The following is an 18,928-nucleotide window of genomic DNA, read 5'->3' as shown; positions in this document are numbered from 1 at the left end:
GCCCCCAGGGAACTTCCCCAGAGGGCTGTCTTTATTCCTCCTGTAAGCCTGCCCTCCTCAGCCTGGTGGGTATTGTGGGGGGGCTCTTCTGGGGGCTCCTTTCCCAGGGAGACCGACCAGGCTTCTTCTTTGCAATGAGCTTTTGGGCACTGGGCAAAGTCTGCCTAGGCTTTTGGTGGCTCATCTATTTATGGGTCGGCTTTTGTTTTGGGCTATTTTGTTTAGTTTGTGGTCTTGGTTTTCCACTCGTTGAGTATTTTTAATTGCTTCTCTCTGTTTCTGTTGGGATTTCTTTTTATGGTGCTACTGCTTTGAATTTTGTATTTGCGTTTTATGACTTATTCCATGAAGGTTGTATTTCTATTTTTGAGTTAAGTGGTGTCTTGAATGCTGGCTTTCAGAAAGGTGGCATTTAAGCGTCCTAGACGAATGAAAGGGTGGCGCTGCGCATGGCGCTGCATGGCCATGCCTGGCACGTGGCGTGGGAGGGGTGCTTGCCCGCAGCACACGGGTCTGGGATGCAATCTTACCGTGTCATTGCGTGGGCCGGCTGGGGCCAGGCTGCGTGGCTGGGGCCGTAGCCGCCCCAGCCCCGGCTTTCCTGCGTCCCCTGTTGAGTTGGGGTTGCGGCAGCTACCATATCGCTGAGTTCTCCCTTGTAAGATCTGCCTCTCTGTCTGTGACCTCTTTCAGAAATACCGCTCTCAGGATGACGAAGAAGATACTCCTTCACTAGAGCCCAGCGGCTCCTCCCCCCAGGCGCCCAGCGAGGGGACAGCTCCGGAGCTGGTGCATGTGTCCGAGAAGAGCCTCTCACAGATCGAGAGCATCCATGGATTTGTTTCACACTCTCATATTTCACCAGTCAAGGTAGGAGAAGGTGTATTTCAGTCACTTCAAAACATGCTCTTGTTGGTATGATGTCAGGTTTCCAGTGAGAAGCGGCATGGTTCCTGCGTGCTGTGAATTGTGACGTGATCGTTGGAAGTCCGGCTCTTTTGTCTGTCTGTTCTGTGGGCCGTCATAAGAGTCTGAGATTCTGGCGGTTTTGCTATTTGTTCATTTCCTACCACTTCTGTGAAACAAGAGTAACTGGTTGCTGCTCTTCAAGAAAACTAACATTTGGTCAGCATCATACAGATCCATTGAATTTAGAGATCTTAGCTGCATGAAGGGGAGAGTGTTCTAATTAAATGTTCATAATTTTGACTGCTAATTCTAGGTCTGCTTCTGGTTGCAGTGTGCAAAGCCATGTATTTCCCCTAAGATTTTTCAGTATGTTCTTTGTTTAGAATTCAAAACAAAATCTGTGATTGTCTTAGAGCCTGAAGCAGTGAAAGGGGCACCTTTCTCTGCATGCTTCCCTGCCAAAGGCGGGGTGTGTGCCTGTCCGGCATAGAGGGCCACTCTTTAGGGCAGTAGGGCCAGTCTTTCCGGAGGCAGAGGTCCTGCATTCCTGGAGCTTGTTGGTCAAGGGGCACTTTGACCTTGGCTGAGTTCTCAGGACAGGCACAGAGGAGCAAATGCCTGTGAGAGCTGTAGAAGAGCGCCTGCATGCTTGGATGTGTGGGGAATACCGGAGGTGCGCAGGACCTGGAGGGAGGGCAGAGGAGACGAAAGAGGCTTTCCGTTTGCTGAAAGGTGAACACTGGACCCATGCCCAGAACCCAGTTTCTTTCCATGCACAGAGTCTGTTGACCTTCAAAGGGTTCGTTTTCTGATCCTGCGCAAGGAATAGTAACCTCTGTTATGGCTCTTCTGTGGTTGCTACACATGTGCGTGTGCTTGTGTGCACACCCTTAGTCCTCTTAGTGTGAATGCACTTGCCCTACCCGAACTGACCTGATCCAGAGATCTGGTTGCTGCAGCGCAAGACCCCGTGGTGAGACCCAAACTAGCTAAACAAACTTTTAGCTAGTTTGTTCTGATTAACAAACTAGCTAAAAGTGGGCTAGATGGAACAACTATTAGGTGGATACATAGTTGGCTTCAGAATTGGACTCAAAGAGTGCTTATCAACGGTACCTTCTCAGACGGGGAGGAGGTAACGAGTGGGGTACCGCAGGGCTCAGTCTTTTGACTTGGACGAGGAGGTGCAGGGATCACTTGTCAAATTTGCAGATAAGAAGGATACCCCTAGGATAAGAAGGGGAGGTGCGGCGTTGAGAAAGTAGAATTACGTACAATTTAAGCGGATCCTCGTGGGCAGCTGCCACTAGGTGGTGCTGCTGCACAGGAAGATGTCGCAGTCAGTATTTCCCCAGACGATCCGGCCTCGCCTCCCGCATATTGGAAGCCCGGGTGTCGCAAATTTCCCTGCTTTTCCAGGGGTTTGCTGGCGACAAGCAGCCGGAGGGGGGTGGGTGTCGGCCTGAGCCAGGTTGAGGGAGAGCTCAGGATGAGTCCGACCAAACACGGATCAGAGGTCATGGGAGGACTTGGCTCTGGGGCCGTGAACCCCAGACTCCTCACCCCCAGCTTCTGCACGGCACCACCTGGGGTGGGGGTGGATTCCGGAGATGGTGAGGCGAGAAGTTCGCCTGGCGCCTGCGTTGTGCTCACTTGGGCGCCACATGGGTGAACATTTTATTCCCCCAGGAATTTTAGGTTTTCGGTTTGTTTATATCTGGTACTGTATTTTAATTTTTTTGCTGCTAGCTTCTGTTACTCTATTTTTGTATTGTTGCTTTTAAACTTTTACATTGCATTTTATCATCTATATTTTATTGCTTCGTATGTCATGGTTTTAATTGTTGTAAGCCGCCCAGGAAGCTTTGGCTGTTGGGGAGTATAAAAACGTCATAAATAAATAAAGGCCTTTGGCATCTGCACCAAGATGCTGAGCAAGTTCAACTCTCAAGGGCCTGCTGCTGTTTTGTGCTGAGGAAGGAGCAGCTGAGGCCTGGTCCAACTGGGGCAGGGGCGGTCCTCTCTGGCAGCGACCCGGCTGCTGCATTTTGCACCAACTGAAGCTTCTGGACAGTCCTAAAGGGCAGCTCCCTGTAGAGTGCATTGCAGCAATCTAACTTGGCGATTACCAGAGCATAGATGACTGAAATCAGGTTATCCTTCTCCAGATGGGGGCGTAGTTGGGCCACCAACAGAAGCTGGTAGAAGGCACTCTGTGCCATTGAGGCCATCTGAGTCTCAAGTGATAGAGCCGGCTCTGGCAAAACCCCCAAACTAACAACCAGCTCTTTGAAGGGGAGTGCAGCCCCATCCAGAACAGGCTGAGCCCCTTCCACCTGCTCAGAAGAACCACCCACTAACAGCATCTTGTCTGGACTGAGCCTCAGTTCATTAGCCCTCATCCAGTCCATGGTTGCAGCCAAGCACTGATCTAGCACACATCCACAGCCTCACCTGATGAAGATGGAAAGGAGAAGCAGAGTTGCGTGTCATCAGCATGCTGTTGGCCACGCACCCCAAAACTCTGAGTAACCCCACTCAACGGTTTCCTATATGGGAAACAAAAGCCGACCCCTGAAGAACCCCATGCTGGAGAATCCGTGGGGCTGAACAGTATTCCCATGCACCACCTTCTGGAGCTGGCCCTCCAAGTAGGAGCGGATCTCCTGCGGTGCAGGGATCCCACCCCCAGCTCAGACCATCAGAGTGAAATGTAACTAAAACTCAGTGGCAGTGCAACGGAAGGTGACCCAGCAGCCTTCGTGGAAGTGAGCTATACTCCGTTGAAATCCATGACTGCTTGTCAGAATAACTTGTAAAGAGCATTGGGTTGTTAAATTAATTAGTGTGTCAGCAGTTTTTGGTTCCTCTGTGTCATCCCCTGTCGTCCCCAAATTTAAGCAGTGCAATGGAGGTGCGTGGCGTTGGGCCGTATCCGATGCCGTGGCTCCGTTTATGCCATTGAAATAGCGCTAAGGTTGCTTATGCGCGCAACACCAGTAGAGGATGCTGCCCGTGACACTTTTCTCTGAGGAAACCCATTGCCCCAGCGTGCATTGCTGGATCTTGTGCTAGAGGTTCCTTACGCTAACGCCCGTGTCGGTGGTGTCAGTGGCGCAGCGGTGTTGGATACCTTCCCAATGTCTGTAAATTTGTTTACAAATATTCCCTTCCTGAATCGGTCTGAATCAGTTGATTCTAATCAGTAGGGCAGAGTTGCTGGACCAGATGGATCCAGCATCACTCTTCTTGCGTTCTTAGTTGGTCAGTGACATTCATGTCGCACAAACTTTGGAGGAAAGTGACCACACAATATTGGGATTTTTTTACCCCTACGGGAAGCTAAAAGTGAGCACAGTCAAATCATGTACCTTGGATTTCAGGAAAGCTGATTTAATAAGCTCAGAGAACTGCTGGGTAGGGCCCTGTGGCTAGATCCTGCCATGGGGCATGTCTAGGAGCTCCTGAAGGAGGACTTTCTGAAGCAGGGGGGTAGGCAGCATGTGGGCTGCACCCACCCCTGGTCCCTGCCACTCCCCATGCCCCCACCTGAGCCTATGCATTTATTTTACAGGAAACAGTAGGGTGGGGGTGGGGAGAGCGTCTTGGGCTGCTGTGCCTGACCACCTCCTGACGGTGGAAGCCTTCCAGTCAATTATGCATCGGAACAAGATAAAGTGCCCCATGGGAGTTAATGGTAGATATATTTACTGGCATGAGGAGAGAATGCCTTTTAGTGTGTTCTTATTGTCGTATGGTTCTATAATTTGTTTTCCAAGTGGCCCTGTGGATTTGTGTTTATAAATTGAAAGGGTGAGAAATAAATCCATCAAATAAATGTTAGACATTTGTTTCTGTAATTAGAGCAGTTTTCATTTTTCTTTGTGCCTGACGATGGAACCAATTACCTAGGGAGGTCATGGGCTGCCCCACACTGGAGGCATTCAAGAGGCAGCTGGGCAGCCATCTGTCAGGGATGCTTTCAGGTGGATTCCTGGACTTGATGGCTCCCCTTCCAACTCTACTATTCTATGATTCTATGATTGCTAATTGGCTAATATTTGAGTGGCTATTGACCATCGTTTGGGAGGACTTGTCAAACGTGAACTGTAGTTGCCTTTCTGCTTGACTGTGTTGCCACCGTCAGGTCAGACATCAGTGCGGGAACCCAAGACTTGGCGAAATGCCAGTGTTGTTGCGAGGAAATAATCCGTCACGTTGTTTGGACCATTCACACTCTAAAGGAGAGAGAAGCGGAAAGTCTAAATTTGAACCTGAGGAGAGGAGAGATGTCAAATACGAACAGTAGGAACTCCTAGATCTAGTGTGACTCCTGACTGCGGAATGATGTGATATTGCAGCCAGAACTTGAGTGAGGCTTCCAGAGATGGGCACCGCTAGTATTTAGCCTAGAAACTTAAACTACTTCTAGTCCTGGCAGCGCTTTCCTGCTCCTTTCTTGACATTTGTAATAAGAACGTTTAAATATTTTGAGCGTGGCTTGGAGTGATTAGTCAGTATTGTCTGTGCTATTTCCAGCCTAGTGGGCTTCTATTTATTAATGAGCTTAAGTTTTAGAGGATGGGACGTGAGTGGCACTGGGGCCAGGCAGGAGGCGAACTGCACAGTGTAGAAGTGAAACGCAGGACAACGCTGGCCAGAAATGGGCCGTTCTGGATTGTAGCCGCTTTGAACCAATTGAATTTCCGAACTGGGAGATGTTGGTTTACCAGGTTTGGACAAAACCTGGATATTGAACCCATGTTGGATTATGGTTCAAGATTCCAGCTTTTCTGGGCCTGGTAACCATTGTTTCCCTGTTCTGACGAAATGGGAAGCCCTGGTTAGTTGAAGCATTCTTGGCTTACGTCCTCGTGCACAGTGCTTTCAGAAGGGAAGGGGTGGCTGTGCGCATGGGGAAAGGCTCACACACAGTTTGGGTTCAGCCAAGATACATTGTTTGGACCAGGCAACGGTAAATGCACTGTTTGATTAAAACACCATCTCATTTAAAATCAGATGGTTAAGACTGGCATTTTCTCTCTCTTGGTGATTTAAATTGCCCCTGTCTAAATCAATTCAATGCTTTCAGGTGGGTTCCTGCAGGGGGTTGGACTCGATGGCCTGAGAGGCCCCTTCTACCTCCGCTATTCTATGAAGTTGTTCAGGGCTTTATAGGATACTAACATGACCTTGTGCCTGGCTTAGCAGCCAGTGCAGTTCTTTTAGCACAGGTGTTATGTGAGAGTCCCCCAGAGCGCCCCAGCTGCTGCATGTTGCACAGCTGCAGCTTCCAAACCAGGCACAGGGGTAGCCCCACATGGAGTGCATCTAGATTTTCCTTGGGCTCTGCTTTTATTTCTCATTTCTGAAACAGAGAAACACAGAGAATGCATAATATTCTTTCATAGAATCATAGAATAGTAGAGTTGGAAGGGGCCTCTAATGCCATCGAGTCCAACCTCCCGCTTGATGCAGGAATCCACCCTAAAGCATGCCTGACAGATGGTTGTCCAGCTGCCTCTTGAAGGCCTCTAGGCTGGGAGAGTCCACAACCTCACTAGGTAACTGGTTCCATTGCCGTACTGCTCTAAAAGTGAGGAAGTTTTTCCTGATGTCCAGCCAGAATCTGGCTTCCTGTCACTTGAGCCCATTATTCCATGTCCTGCACTCTGGGATGATCGAGAACGGATCCTGGCCCTCCTCTGTGTGACAACTTTTCAAGTATTTGAAGAGTGCTATCATGTCTCTCCTCAATCTCCTCTTCTCCCGGCTAAACATGCCCAGTTCTTTCAGTCTCTCTTCATAGGGCTTTGTTTCCAGACCCCTGATCATCCTGGTTGCCCTCTTCTGAACACGCTCCAGCTTGTCTCCTTCTTGAAGTGTGGTGCCCAGAACTGGACGCAGTACTCAAGATGAGGCCCAACCAGGGCCGAATAGAGAGGAACCAGTACCTCACGCAATTTGGAAGCTATACTTCTATTAATGCAGCCCAAAATAGCATTTGCCTTTCTTGCAGCCACATCGCACTGTTGGCTCATATTCAACAATTCCAAGATTCTTCTCGTTCGTAGTATTGCTGAGCCAAGTATCCCCCATCTTGTAAATGTGCCTTTGGTTTCTATTTCCTAGATGTAGAACTTGGCATTTATCCCTATTAAATTTCATGCTGTTGTTTTCAGCCCAGCACTCCAGCCTATCAAGATCACTTTGAAGTTTGTTTCTGTCTTCCAGGGTATTAGCTATCCCACCCAATTTTGTGTTATCTGCAAATTTGATAAGTATTCCCTGCACCTCCTCGTCCAAATCATTAATAAAAATGTTGAAGAGCACTGGGCCCAGGACTGAGCCCTGCGGCACCCCACTCGTTGCCTCTCCCCAGTTTGAGAAGGTTCCATTGATAAATACTCTTTGAGTCCGATTCTGTAGCCAACTGTGAATCCACCTAATAGTTGTTCCATCTAGCCCACTTTTAGCTAGTTTGTTGCAGTACAGAATTCATTGGCTTTAAAAGAAGTCAGGCTTGCTTTGCATAATTTGAGGCACGATGCTTGCGAGGGGCTCCTCTGGCCATCGAGGGGTCCATGTTAAGAAGCAGGTGCTTGTGTTCATGGCCAGTGGCCCCTGCTAGCCTCATCTGGCCACTGCTCAAATGATGCGTGAGAAGGCCGGGTGGACCCTTCACAGAATTCACAAGCCTCCTGCCCCGATAGCCGCTGGCTAGTGTCTGGGTAGTTTTCAGGCCCATAGAAAGTAAGTTTCCGCCTGAGGTCGTGCTTCGTTTCTGGGGCTGCTGCCTGCCCTTCTCTCCCCCTCCCCCCCTCGACTCCCTGGGCAGAGTCCACGCACAGTGGCCTGGTTGACCGTCACCTGTCCTCCCTTGGGCAGCGTCTGATGGTGCGCCGCTATGCGCGTTGCCTGTAACAAGGGCATTTGACATGGCAACGAAGCTACGTGCCTGATTTGTTTCCCCCCCTGCGCCAGTGTTCTGCAGAGCGCTGGAAAGACGCGCCGGGATTCCAGCTGTTTGTGGGTGATGCGTCCTTGCTCTCCGAGTGCTCCGTGCATGGCCTTTAGTGGCTGGCTGTTTGACTAGGAGAACTGTGTAAGAATGGCTCTTCCCTCAGGACCAGCATAGTCAGCAAACCTGAAATGGGCCAAGACATGTGACAGACGGGACTTGGATTAATCCAGTTGCTCTCATGTACCCGGAGAAGGAGTGAGAGCAAACAGCCAGTCAACAGCATCTGTTGATCGCTGCTGCTGCTGCTGCTGCTGCTCTTGCTGCCCCCCCCCCCCCGCACTTTCGATTCTTGGGGCAGGAGGGTCACTTGTTTTGACCTCTTGGGACGCGTTTGCTACGACCTGCAAGAAGGGCCGGCATGTTCCTTTTGGTGTGGCATGCTCAGAAGAGGAGCCAGCGGATCCTGAAGCGTGTGCGGCAGTCCAGGCACTTCAACCTTCATGTTTTGGTAGGTGAACTGAAGTAGCCAAATGAATTGGTTCTTAATTATTCTCGTTTTGCTGAGTGCAGGAGCACAGCCTTGTGATATGAAGGAAATGTCTGCTTTAGGGTGTCGTGTGTTCTGGCAGCGTCGAAAGTACAGTTCCTCAGAGTCTGTTTTTAAAGCCTCGGAAAACTCACAGCCTAATTGCAAGGCAGCCTACCGCAGACAGGTGTGTTGGGAGTATGGCTCCCATCAGCCCCAGCCAGCCCAGCCAGTGGCCATGCTAGCTGGGAATGATGGGAGTTGCAGTCCAGCCCATCTGCAGGGCACCACGTCAGGGAAGGCTGTGGGAGGGCACTTTCCAGCGGTGCTGACCTCGTGTCCGCTCCGCTCCGTTGCTGTGCTGGATCCAGGGTGCCGCCGTCACCACGGTTGTGATTGTGGTTGTGGTTGTGGTGGGCATTGGGCGTTTTCTCAGAAGTCGAGTGTGGCGCTGGCTCCCAGGCAACGTGCCGGTGGTGCTGAGCCTTATGGAGTCGTGGGCGTGGCAGGGAGAGCCGTGGCTCGGTGCCTGGGGCTGGATCGGTGAGAGCCCCATCGCCCCTGCTGGATTCCAAGATTAAAGCACCGCCATTTAATCCGGCTGCTGCGTTTCCTCCTTTTAAAAAGTAACTAGAGATGATGCTGAGGGCTCCGTGCCAGCGCCTGTCCTTCACCCGGAAGGGGAAGGTTCCCTCAGCCTGTCAGGGTTCCTCTGACGTGCCCCACCGTGCCGTGTGACCAGGGAAGGGGTTCTCAGTGCTCCGTTTCTCTTGAGTCATAGCAGGCTGTGCGAAGACCTCTCCTCCTCGGAGTTTACACCTTTCCTGATTTCACACAATGCTGCATTCAACAGGGATGGGGTGGGGGCTTTGAATGAATTCAGGCCAGAGAGATAGAGAGATGTTGACATTACGGCTTGTGGTGACCTGATGAAACTGACTGGCAGCAGTGTCAGGAGTGCTGGAAATTTTGAACCAGGGTGGAGGATATCCAACCCCCTGTGTCCCCCCCCCCTAAACAAACGGGCATTTGGAGAAAAAGGGAGAGAGAGAGAGAGAGGCAGGCAGCTCGCAGGAGAGCTGAGACGACCCAGTGCACAGACATCATGCTTCTGCCTCGCTTCGGGAAGAACGGGGCAACTGGCCTGGGGAACCCGCTTGGGTTCCAGGGGGCGGCTTCCGCCTGCCATGCCCCCACCCCCTCGACAGACACCCAGCAATGAGAGCTTGTCTGGCTGGAAGGAGGTGCAGACTTCCTTTGCATGTATGTAGTCTGCAACCATCTTCCATCAATAAACTGTCGTCTTTTTGCACAAGTGGCTTGTTTCCAGCTTGATAGCCAAAAGAACCCGATTGATGACTAGGACTTTGCAGGACCAAATCCCCCACTCAACACAGTTAGGAGAAAATAGTAATTAAAAATATATGAAAACCCTCAGTAGGGGCAGGTCCTAAGGCTTTGGCTCAAGGTGGCTTCAGAGGTGTATGGCATCCATCCATCACTGTAGATAGCAGGTGTGCAGTCTTTTTGACATGGACAGCTTTGAGCAGAAATTCTGCACCTGTGGATGTGTGGAATCAGTGTGTGGCTGCAACAATGGACTGGATGAGGGCTAGTAAACTGAGGCTCAATCCAGCCAAGTCTGAGATGCTGTTAGTAGGTGGTTCTTCTGAGCAGATGGAGAGGGCTCAACCTGTTCTGGGTGCAATTGCAACTCCCCTTGAAGGAGCTGGTTCTTAGCTTGTTTTTTTCCCTGGAGCCGGCTCTATCGCTTATGGCTCAAGTGGCCTCTATGGCATGGAGTGCCTTCTACCAGCTTTGGCTTGTGGTCTAGCTATGCCCCTACCTGGACTTGGATAACCTGGTTTCAATCATCTATGCTCTGGTAATCTCCAAGTTTAAAGTGCCCACATTTTAAGATCAGAAAGAGAGGCCCTCCTCATTTGTCCACCCATGAGAGCAATTAGTTGGGTGACCACAAGGGAGAGGGCCTTCTCTGCAGTGGCTCCCACACCTTTGGAATAAGTTGCCGTAGGAAGTCTGCCATGCTCCATTACTGCAGGCTTTTATGAAGGTATAAAACATACTATTTTATAGTGGCCTACCAAAATACATCCATACCAACATCCAGAAAGCAGTCATACTTAAAACATGCTGAGTTGTCAGGAAATTCCTGACAGCATGACCTGGCAAAGACCGTTATGTCTGTCTAGAAAAACCACCATGAGTGAGAAAAGAGATAAGAATAAGAATAAGAATAAATAAGAATAAAAATTTAGATTACTGCAATGCACTCTGCGTGGGGCTGCCCTTGAAGTCTGTTCAGAAACTGCAGCTTGTGCAAAATGCGGCAGGCAGATTAAAAACTGGGACCAGAAGGTCAGAACCCATAAGATCAATTGACTGCCTGTATGCTTCCAAGCCTGATTCAAGATGCTGGTTTTAACCTATAAAGCCGTATGCGGCTTGTCACTGCATTGCCTGATGGAACGCCTCTCCTGACCTGGACATACCCAGACACCTGGGGCCTTCCTCCAAGTGCCTCCTCCAAGGGAGGCTCGGAAGGTGGCAACCAGGGAAAGGACCTTCTCAGCAGTGACCCTGCATCTATGGAATGAGCTCCCCATTGAGGCCTGCTGGGCACCAACACTGTCGTCTTTTCGGCACGAGATTAAGACCACCCTTTACTCTGAGGCATTTAATGGCCTTCTGTCGGCCTTCTTGAACTGGTCTGTTACTGAAATTGTGTACTGTAATTGTTTTTAGCTATTTAATTGTTTAAAATTCTTCACCTTAATTTTTTTTTTAGACCATGTATTATTAGGATGTTGTATTATAATAGTTATGATATAGTTTTTGTTTTGAACTGCCCAGAGAGCCTCGGCCATTGGATCGTGTAGAAATGAAATAAATACTGACCTTGTGGACATCATGCTAAGCCAAGGTGGTTAAGCATTTTGGGCTAAACATGATGGCTTAGTGTGTCGCGTGACTCATTCCTAACCATGGTGACTACATAGCTATGTTTTAAACACGCTCAGTAACCATTTGCTGCAAAAGGATTAGCGGCCTAACCGTGGCTTAGCGTGTCGTCTGAACAGGCCCAATAAGAATAATATTTACCCTGCAAGCCCTCATCCAGCATAGGTACCACTTGGGCAAAGAATGGAGAAGCTGCCGAGATGGTCTGAAATGAAGGCAGGGCCATCTTTTCAGTTTCCAGGAAGTCCCACTGTGGTCGCCCCCAGACCTCTCGCCTCCACTGTGGCGCCTTCTTCGGGGGATTCCTCACCCCAATATTCACGGGGATGCTGCACTGCCTTTAAGAAATGGGGCAAGAGCACCTGTGCGTCAGCCCTCTCTCCTGGCTGTTTCTCCAGGCTCCGTCTTCTGTGGTCAGCCCCCCACGCTGTCCCTGTCTAGCGTTGCTTAATGATTCTGGGCACAGCAGGCTTATTATGGGGTGGAAGAAAGGGTAGAAACCGGACATCTTTTAGAAATGTGCTCGTGGCTTCTTCGGAAACCTGAAGCTTCCCTTTAAAGGTTGTCTGGCCTGTGCCACCAAGGCTCCCTCCTTGCCATCTTCAGGCCTTGGCAATCAGGCGCGGGGGAGGGGGTGCCACTCACCCTTCAAAAGCAGGGGCTGAAACCCCAGGTGGCCGTCCGTCTGTCCGGCCAGCCGTGGAGAGCTGGTCCAGACCAGAAAGCGACCCCGAAGATGAAGCGTGTGGCACGGCGAGAGGGCGGCTGCACATGAGTGGCGATGGAGCCTCCGTTTTGCTCCTGCGCCCCGCTGCGGCATGTTCACGGGCCGACGTCTTCATGAACTTTGTTTTGTTACTGCTTGGGTTTGGCCTCGTGATTTGGAGGTATCTGACCAGCCCACAAGAAGGGGATTACCCCCCTTCCCCACGGCCTGACCACTTGGGAATGCTACCTGGAAGGAAGATGGGTGGTGAAGGGGGCTAAAAAGCTCCCCCCTCCCCGCGAGGAAAGCCATTCCAGGGCTATTCTTTGAACTCCTCTCAATTGGGAAGGGGGATTTCTGAGTGTTGCATGCCACCGTTCCCCCCCCCCCCCCCCGGCCCTGAAATATATGAGGAACGGAAGCCGCTTCGTTGGCAGCCTCCACGCAGGCCACCTGTTCCAAGGCTAAAAACGGCTTCCGGGGGAGGGGGGGCTGCGTGTGTTTCAGATGCTTAAATATTAATACCGAGGTGGCCATTAAGCGATGTCTAGGCAGGGCCAGCAGCTACACCGTTGCTGAGAGCGGCTGCGGTGGGTCACGAGGCAACTCTGGCATTTTAACGCCGGCTGCGCTGACGACGACAGCAGCAGCAGCGCTGTGCTCCTGATGCTCTGTCTACCCGCCCAGCGTGTGTTATCAGGCGTCCCCAGGGAGGGTCTGTCGTCTCGGCTGCTGCTGCTGCTGGCAGCATCCCTCTCTACCTGCTGCTGATAGGCCTCCTTCCCTGAATCCAGTCCGCCTGCCAAGCGGCGGACAAAAGCATGGGGATTTTGATTCTGGCTGCCCTCCCGAGTGGCTAGGGGGTCCCCAAGGCGGCAGGGCCTCCCCTGCGTGCTCCAGCCATGGACGTGCCTCGGCCTTGGGGGAGCAACAGGTGCGGTGGTGAGAATCAGGCGAGGGCCGAGCTGGCCCCCAGCCGGAGCGCATGAGGCTGGCCAGCTTCCTTCCCCAAGTGATGCAGCGGTAATTCTGCCTGCCTGCCTGCCGTTGGGCTCATCATTCCCTGCTCGGCATCTGACGAGGAAGCACGCCTGCCTGCCTGCCTGGCAACCACCTGCAGGGCTGCAGAGATGAATTACATTTTTGGAAACAACACCCTCCTCTACTCACGTGCCAGCCGGGGAGGCAACACCGGGTCCGGCCACAGCTCGGGAGGGCACAAGCAGAAGCCGTGGGCCAAGAAGGGCTCTGCCGACACGCTGCCCGGCGAGCTGGCGCCCTCCCGCTGGCAGCAGATCGTCGCCTTCTTTGCACGCAGGCGTCACTTCTTTGACTGCATTTCCGTGGCCGCCAGCTCCAGCCAGGTAAAGCCTCCCTCGTCAAGGGGAGAGATGTGCCCCCGGGGGGCAGGTGGAGCTGGCCCTCGAAGCCCAGGGCGGCAGGGCGAGGAGGAGTCTCCCGCTGTGCCTTAGAGCTGCGCCTGGCCCGGCCCCCAGTTTGGCAGGAGGATGGCATAGACTAGAGTAGCAGAGTTGGAAGGGGGCCTACAAGGCCATCGAGTCCAACCCCCTGCTCAATGAAAGACTTGCCTTTGCCAGGCAGCAGCTTAAGGTTTCTTCTAACTGGCCCTATACGTACTGGCTTTGTCATAGCTGAGGTGGCAAAATGATATTCAGCCGGGGTGGTGGTGGGGAGTAATACCGGCCTGGAGTGGCAGAAACGTCTGCTTCGGTTGCCTGAGCGTGAGCTGCCACGGCACCTGTTCCAAGGGGGGTGGGGGCATCCAGGATTCCTGACCCCCAAAGGGATCTCACTGGAGCAGGTGAGATAGGGGCATAGAATCATAGAATAGCAGAGTTGGAAGGGGCCTACAAGGCCATCGAGTCCAACCCCTGCTCAATGCAGGAATCCACCCTAAAGCATCCCTGACAGAGGGTTGTCCAGCAGAGAGCAAGAGATCTTCATCGGAGCAGCTGGGTGGGGCCTCTAGTCCAGAGGCCCAGGTGTGGGGGGCAGGCAGGAAAGTGCTCCATGCCTAGAGCAGTGGCTTGCCTGGGTTTGTTTGCAAAACGCCCCAGGGCTGAGTCCCCACAGCTTTGCAAGGCAGCTTGGGCCTCCGCTGGGCTGCTGTGAGAGTTGAAAATCCCCCTCCACCCCCCATGGCTCCTTCCTTCCTGCCATGTTAGCACTTGGCTGCTTTCCTGTCCGGTGCCTCCTTTCCTGGATGGAGATGGGGAGGGCAGGTCGTCCCCGTCCCCTCTTTTTGTCACTCTTTGACACCAGTGTGCCTCCCTGTTCCCCTCTTTCAGCCTGGCCGCCAGACGTGCATTTTAGGCATCAATGCTGGAGGGCTAGGTGCTCCTCCCAGAATCCGAGGCAGGGGCTGGGGACCCTGAGTGGGGAACCCCTGCTCTGCTTGTGGCTTCCCACTGGGGCAGCTGGCTGGCCGCTGTTGGAACCAGGGTGCGGGACCCTGACTCTGTTCTTCTGCCTCCATGTCTCCTCCTCCTCCTCCTCCTCCATGCTTGTCCAGCACAGGATCCACTGAGGCTCTCTAGAAAGAAAGGCATTGGAGTTCTTGCCTTTCCTTCTGTGGTCCTCGCTGGAATGCTTCGCCTGCCCCCCAGAGCGTGCATGGGGCTTAGAAAGAGCACTTGCGCCAGCTTTCTGCCAAGGCGTTCGGGAGATGCTGAACATCCCCGATTTTGCACCACGCCACCGAACCTCTCTGTCAGCCTGATGCTGATCCACTTGAGCTTGGCGTGTGTCTGCTAGACGCCGTGGACCTTCTGGTGCTCCCATCGCAGGGCTCCTTGTGTTCCCATAAGAGGATGCGAGGTGGGGGCTGGATCCAAGTCTTGCTGAAGGCGGCCCCGGTGCAGCCTGATCCGTGCGCTCGGTGCCTTCAGGGTCAGCGTAGGGCAGACAGGTGGGAGGGCTGAACACAAGTGGTCCGTTGGGACTTCCTTTCCTCCCGTTCCTGAGACGGCCCAAAGCAAGACGTCAGGATGGGCCCTCAGGCTCAAGCATTCCTCTCCTGGGGGAAGGTGGAAGATCAGACCATCAGGAGGCTGGAAGTGAGCGCACCCATGCATGCGTCCGTGCTTCCCTTGGCGGGGTGGGGCGGGATGTGGAAGAGAGCAGGCCTGTTTGGGGCCCACTCCGGATAGTATCAGTGGCCAGATTTGCCGGTGGGTCATCTCAGAGTGACTGGTGGACTCCTGTAGAAGAGTGGGTTATTGCCAGAGAGGGCAAAAGCGTCTATCGCCATGTTGGGCAACTTGTGGTCCTCAGATGTTTTTACCTACAACTCCCGTTGACTGTGCTGATGGGAGTTGTAGGCCGCCAGTAACCCTCCGCCTAGTCTCCCCAGTCCCTCCAGTCAGCAGCGTGGGGCTGGCAAGAGGGGACAGCGCAGCCTTGCCCTAGAGTCGGCCCTGCCCCTTCCATCGGTGGTGACTGTGAGGCGGTTGTTGGGTGAGCATTTCGGTGCCCAGAGGTCCTGCAGGGAGGCCTTCAGAGGCTCTGCTCCTTCAACACTCGTTGGTTTGGCTTGCGCTGAGTGTGGGTGTTGCCACATGAAGTAGTTGTGTTACAGCTATTTGGGACGTTATGAGAGAGAGAGAGAGAGAGAGAGAGAGAGGTGGGGTTGTAAGGAGAACAGGCTGCACCATGGACTCCTCGCGATGGAGGAGACACACTTCTCATTTCCAGGGCTTTTATGCTTGTGCTAAATTGATTTTGCACCAGTTAGTTTTGCTTCCTTTTCTCCCCACGTATCATCATGTTGCAAACAGCTTTTTGCATTTGGACAGGTTTGGACAGCAAAGCTTTTGACAAAGTGCCCCATGACATTCTGATTAACAAACTAGCTAATAGTGGGCTAGATGGAACAACTATTAGGTGGATTCACAGTTGGCTACAGAATCGGACTCCAAGAGTGCTTATCAATGGAACCTTCTCAAATTGGGGAGAGGCAACGAGTGGGTACCGCAGGGCTCAGTCCTGGGCCCAGTGCTCTTCAACATTTTTATTAATGATTTGGACAAGGAGGTGCAGGGAATGCTTATCATATTTGCAGATGACACAAAATTGGGTGGGATAGCTAATACCCTGGAAGACAGAAACAAACTTCAAAGTGATCTTGATAGGCTGGAGTGCTGGGCTGAAAACAACAGAATGGAATTTAATAGGGATAAATGCCAAGTTCTACATTTAGGAAATAGAAACCAAAGGCACATTTACAAGATGGGGGACACTTGGCTCAGCAATACTACAAACGAGAAGGATCTTGGAATTGTTGTAGATCACAAGCTGAATATGAGCCAACAGTGTGATATGGCTGCAAGAAAGGCAAATACTATTTTGGGCTGCATTATTAGAAGTATAGCTTCCAAATAACGTGAGGTACTGGTTCCTCTCTCTTAGGCCCTGGTTAGGCCTCATCTAGAGTATTGCGTCCAGTTCTGGGCTCCACAATTCAAGAAGGATGCAGACAAGCTAGAGCATGTTCAGAGGAGGGCAACCAGGATGATCAGGGGTCTGGAAACAAAACCCTATGAAGAGAGACTGAAAGAACTGGGCATGTTTAGCCTGGAGAAGAGAAGATGCAGGGGAGACATGATAGCGCTCTTCAAATACTTAAAAGGCTGTCACACAGAGGAGGACCAGGATCTCTTTTCAATCCTCCCAGAGTGCAGGACACGGAATAACGGGCTCAAGTTACAGGAAGCCAGATTCCAGCTGGACATCAGGAAAAACTTCCTGACTGTTAGAGCAGTACAACAATGGAACCAATTACCTAGGGTAGTTGTGGGCTCTCCCACACTAGAGGCATTCAAGAGGCAGATGGACAACCACCTGTCAGGGATGCTTTAGGGTGGATTCCTGCATTGAGCAGGGGGCTGAACTAGATGGACTTATAGGCCCCTTCCAACTATCATTCTATGATTCTATGAATGCATGCTTTACAAGCTGCTGGTGCTAGCCTTTGTATGGAAGCAGGTAAATAGTCCGGAATTGGGTTGAATTTTTTTACAATTTTAGCTCCCATGGTCATTTGCAGTCTGCAATTTAACACACACACACGGGAACTAAAGTCATCTTTTTAGTTTATAGAAAATCAAAAGCAATAAGACTGAATTAACGGACAAGAGCTTTGCCAGATGCTGCTTCTGCTCCTGCTGCATAGTCCTGAGGCTGACACTGATCACGTCTGTCTCATAAGAACGTAAGAAGAGCCCTAAGGCTGGATCAGACCCAGGGCCCATCTAGTCCAGCACTCTGTTCACACAGTGGGCCACCAGCTGTCGATGGGAGACCGACAAGCAGGACATGGGTGTGATAGCACCCTACAGTCCATGTTCCCCAGCCTCTGGTGTATATAGGCTTACTGCCTCTGATACTGGAGGCAGCACATAGCCATCAGGAGTAGTAGCCCTTGATAGCCTTCTCCAGGAATTCATCCAACCCCCTTTTAAAGCCATCCACATTGGTGGCCATCACCACATCTTGTGGTAGGGAATTTCAGAGTTTAACTATGCGCTTTGTGAAGAACTCCTTTGTTTTACCCGTCCTGAATCTCCCACCCATCAGCTTCATGGGATGACCACAATTAGGTTCTGATATTATGCGAGAAGGAGAAAAACGTCTCCCTGACCACATTCTCCACACCAGGCATAATTTTGTCCACGTCTGTCCTGTCTCCCCTCAGCCTCCTTTCTTCCACGCTAAGCCATCCCAGCTGTGTCAACCTTCCCTCAAAGGGGAGATGCTCCAGCCCCTGGATCATTCTAGCTGATCACCACAAAGTGCCTTTAAGCACTCAAGTGGTTTTAAAGAGGGCAGTTGAGGCACTGAACAAGTACTGTGGATGGAAGCTTAGGTGGGGCAGAGGCAGCTGATGGAGTTGCATTGCAGCCTGGGAATGCAGCATTTGGGGAAATATTAAATATGTCACTGCAAAATGTTTGAGTAGCTTCTCTCTGGGTAAGAGGACCACTTTGACACGGAGATGGAGGTTTGGCGCCCTGTTTTTCTCCAGGGCCTTGGCTTGGACGTGAGATGCAGTCTGGATTGTTTGGCGTTACTAATGAGACATTCGACACCTCCAATGTTGTCACGGCGGCAGAGTTAATTCCATAGCATTGGCGTGTGTGTGTCTGTCTGTCCGGGGTGGGGAGGAGTTGGCGGGGAGGCCAGGAAGCAATCAGAGGCTTTCCCAGTAGGCTATTAAATGGTCCAGAGCTCTTCTGCTCTGGAAGGCGAATCAGGCTTCCAACTATAAATAAATATTAAAACATTAAATCTTGGCATGTGTGACGGAGTCCTGGAGGCGCCGGGGGAGGGCGTTTGAATTGGACGCTAAGTGGCTGTAAGTGGAGGAGGAGGAGGAGCGGGGGGGGGGCATTACAGGATCTTACTGTTCTGTTTGTAAACTCTAGATGGCATATTTATACGCACATTATGTAATTTTACTTACATTTTAGACTTGAGGCAATGAAACCATAATGGTAAGCAGGAACATCAGAACGAACAAAAATGTCAGCCATGTAATCAGTGGCAATAAAACCAGCCCTAAAACGCAGGCAGGTGCGTAAGGCGCAGGAAGGAGAAGCACCGCCACCCCCGTGGGTGCTCCGAAAGCCTTGCTGGAGGAAAGGAGCCTCCTCACACTTGTTCTGGAAACGCTCTTGTGCTGAAGCCTCTGCTTATCTCCCTTGCGTCTGTTCGAACCTCGGCCTCAGCCAGAAGTGGCTTCTAGCTCATACGTTAACCTAGCCTGAAAACGTCTGCAGGGAGGGGGTTGGCTGTCAGAGTAGCCGGCTGCATTATTCTGCTG

The 18,928-nt window shown here is 51.8% G+C and overlaps 1 protein-coding gene across 9 annotated transcripts in view; it reads left to right on the top strand.

Moving 5' to 3' along the window:
• Window positions 1-18,928, top strand: part of DLG1 (discs large MAGUK scaffold protein 1) — a 147,705-nt gene that overhangs the window by 37,478 nt on the left and 91,299 nt on the right. For all 9 annotated transcript variants that reach the window (XM_063131689.1, XM_063131686.1, XM_063131692.1 and 6 more), the window contains exon 4: window positions 694-870. In XM_063131689.1, the coding sequence (XP_062987759.1) occupies window positions 694-870 (177 nt within the window). The remainder of the gene's footprint in view (window positions 1-693; window positions 871-18,928) is intronic.

Source organism: Elgaria multicarinata, chromosome 8 (genome assembly GCF_023053635.1).
Source record: "Elgaria multicarinata webbii isolate HBS135686 ecotype San Diego chromosome 8, rElgMul1.1.pri, whole genome shotgun sequence".
Classification (NCBI taxonomy): Eukaryota; Metazoa; Chordata; class Lepidosauria; order Squamata; family Anguidae; genus Elgaria; species Elgaria multicarinata.
The sequence above is the reverse complement of the archived record's forward strand: the minus strand, read 5'-3'. Positions and strand labels throughout refer to the sequence as shown.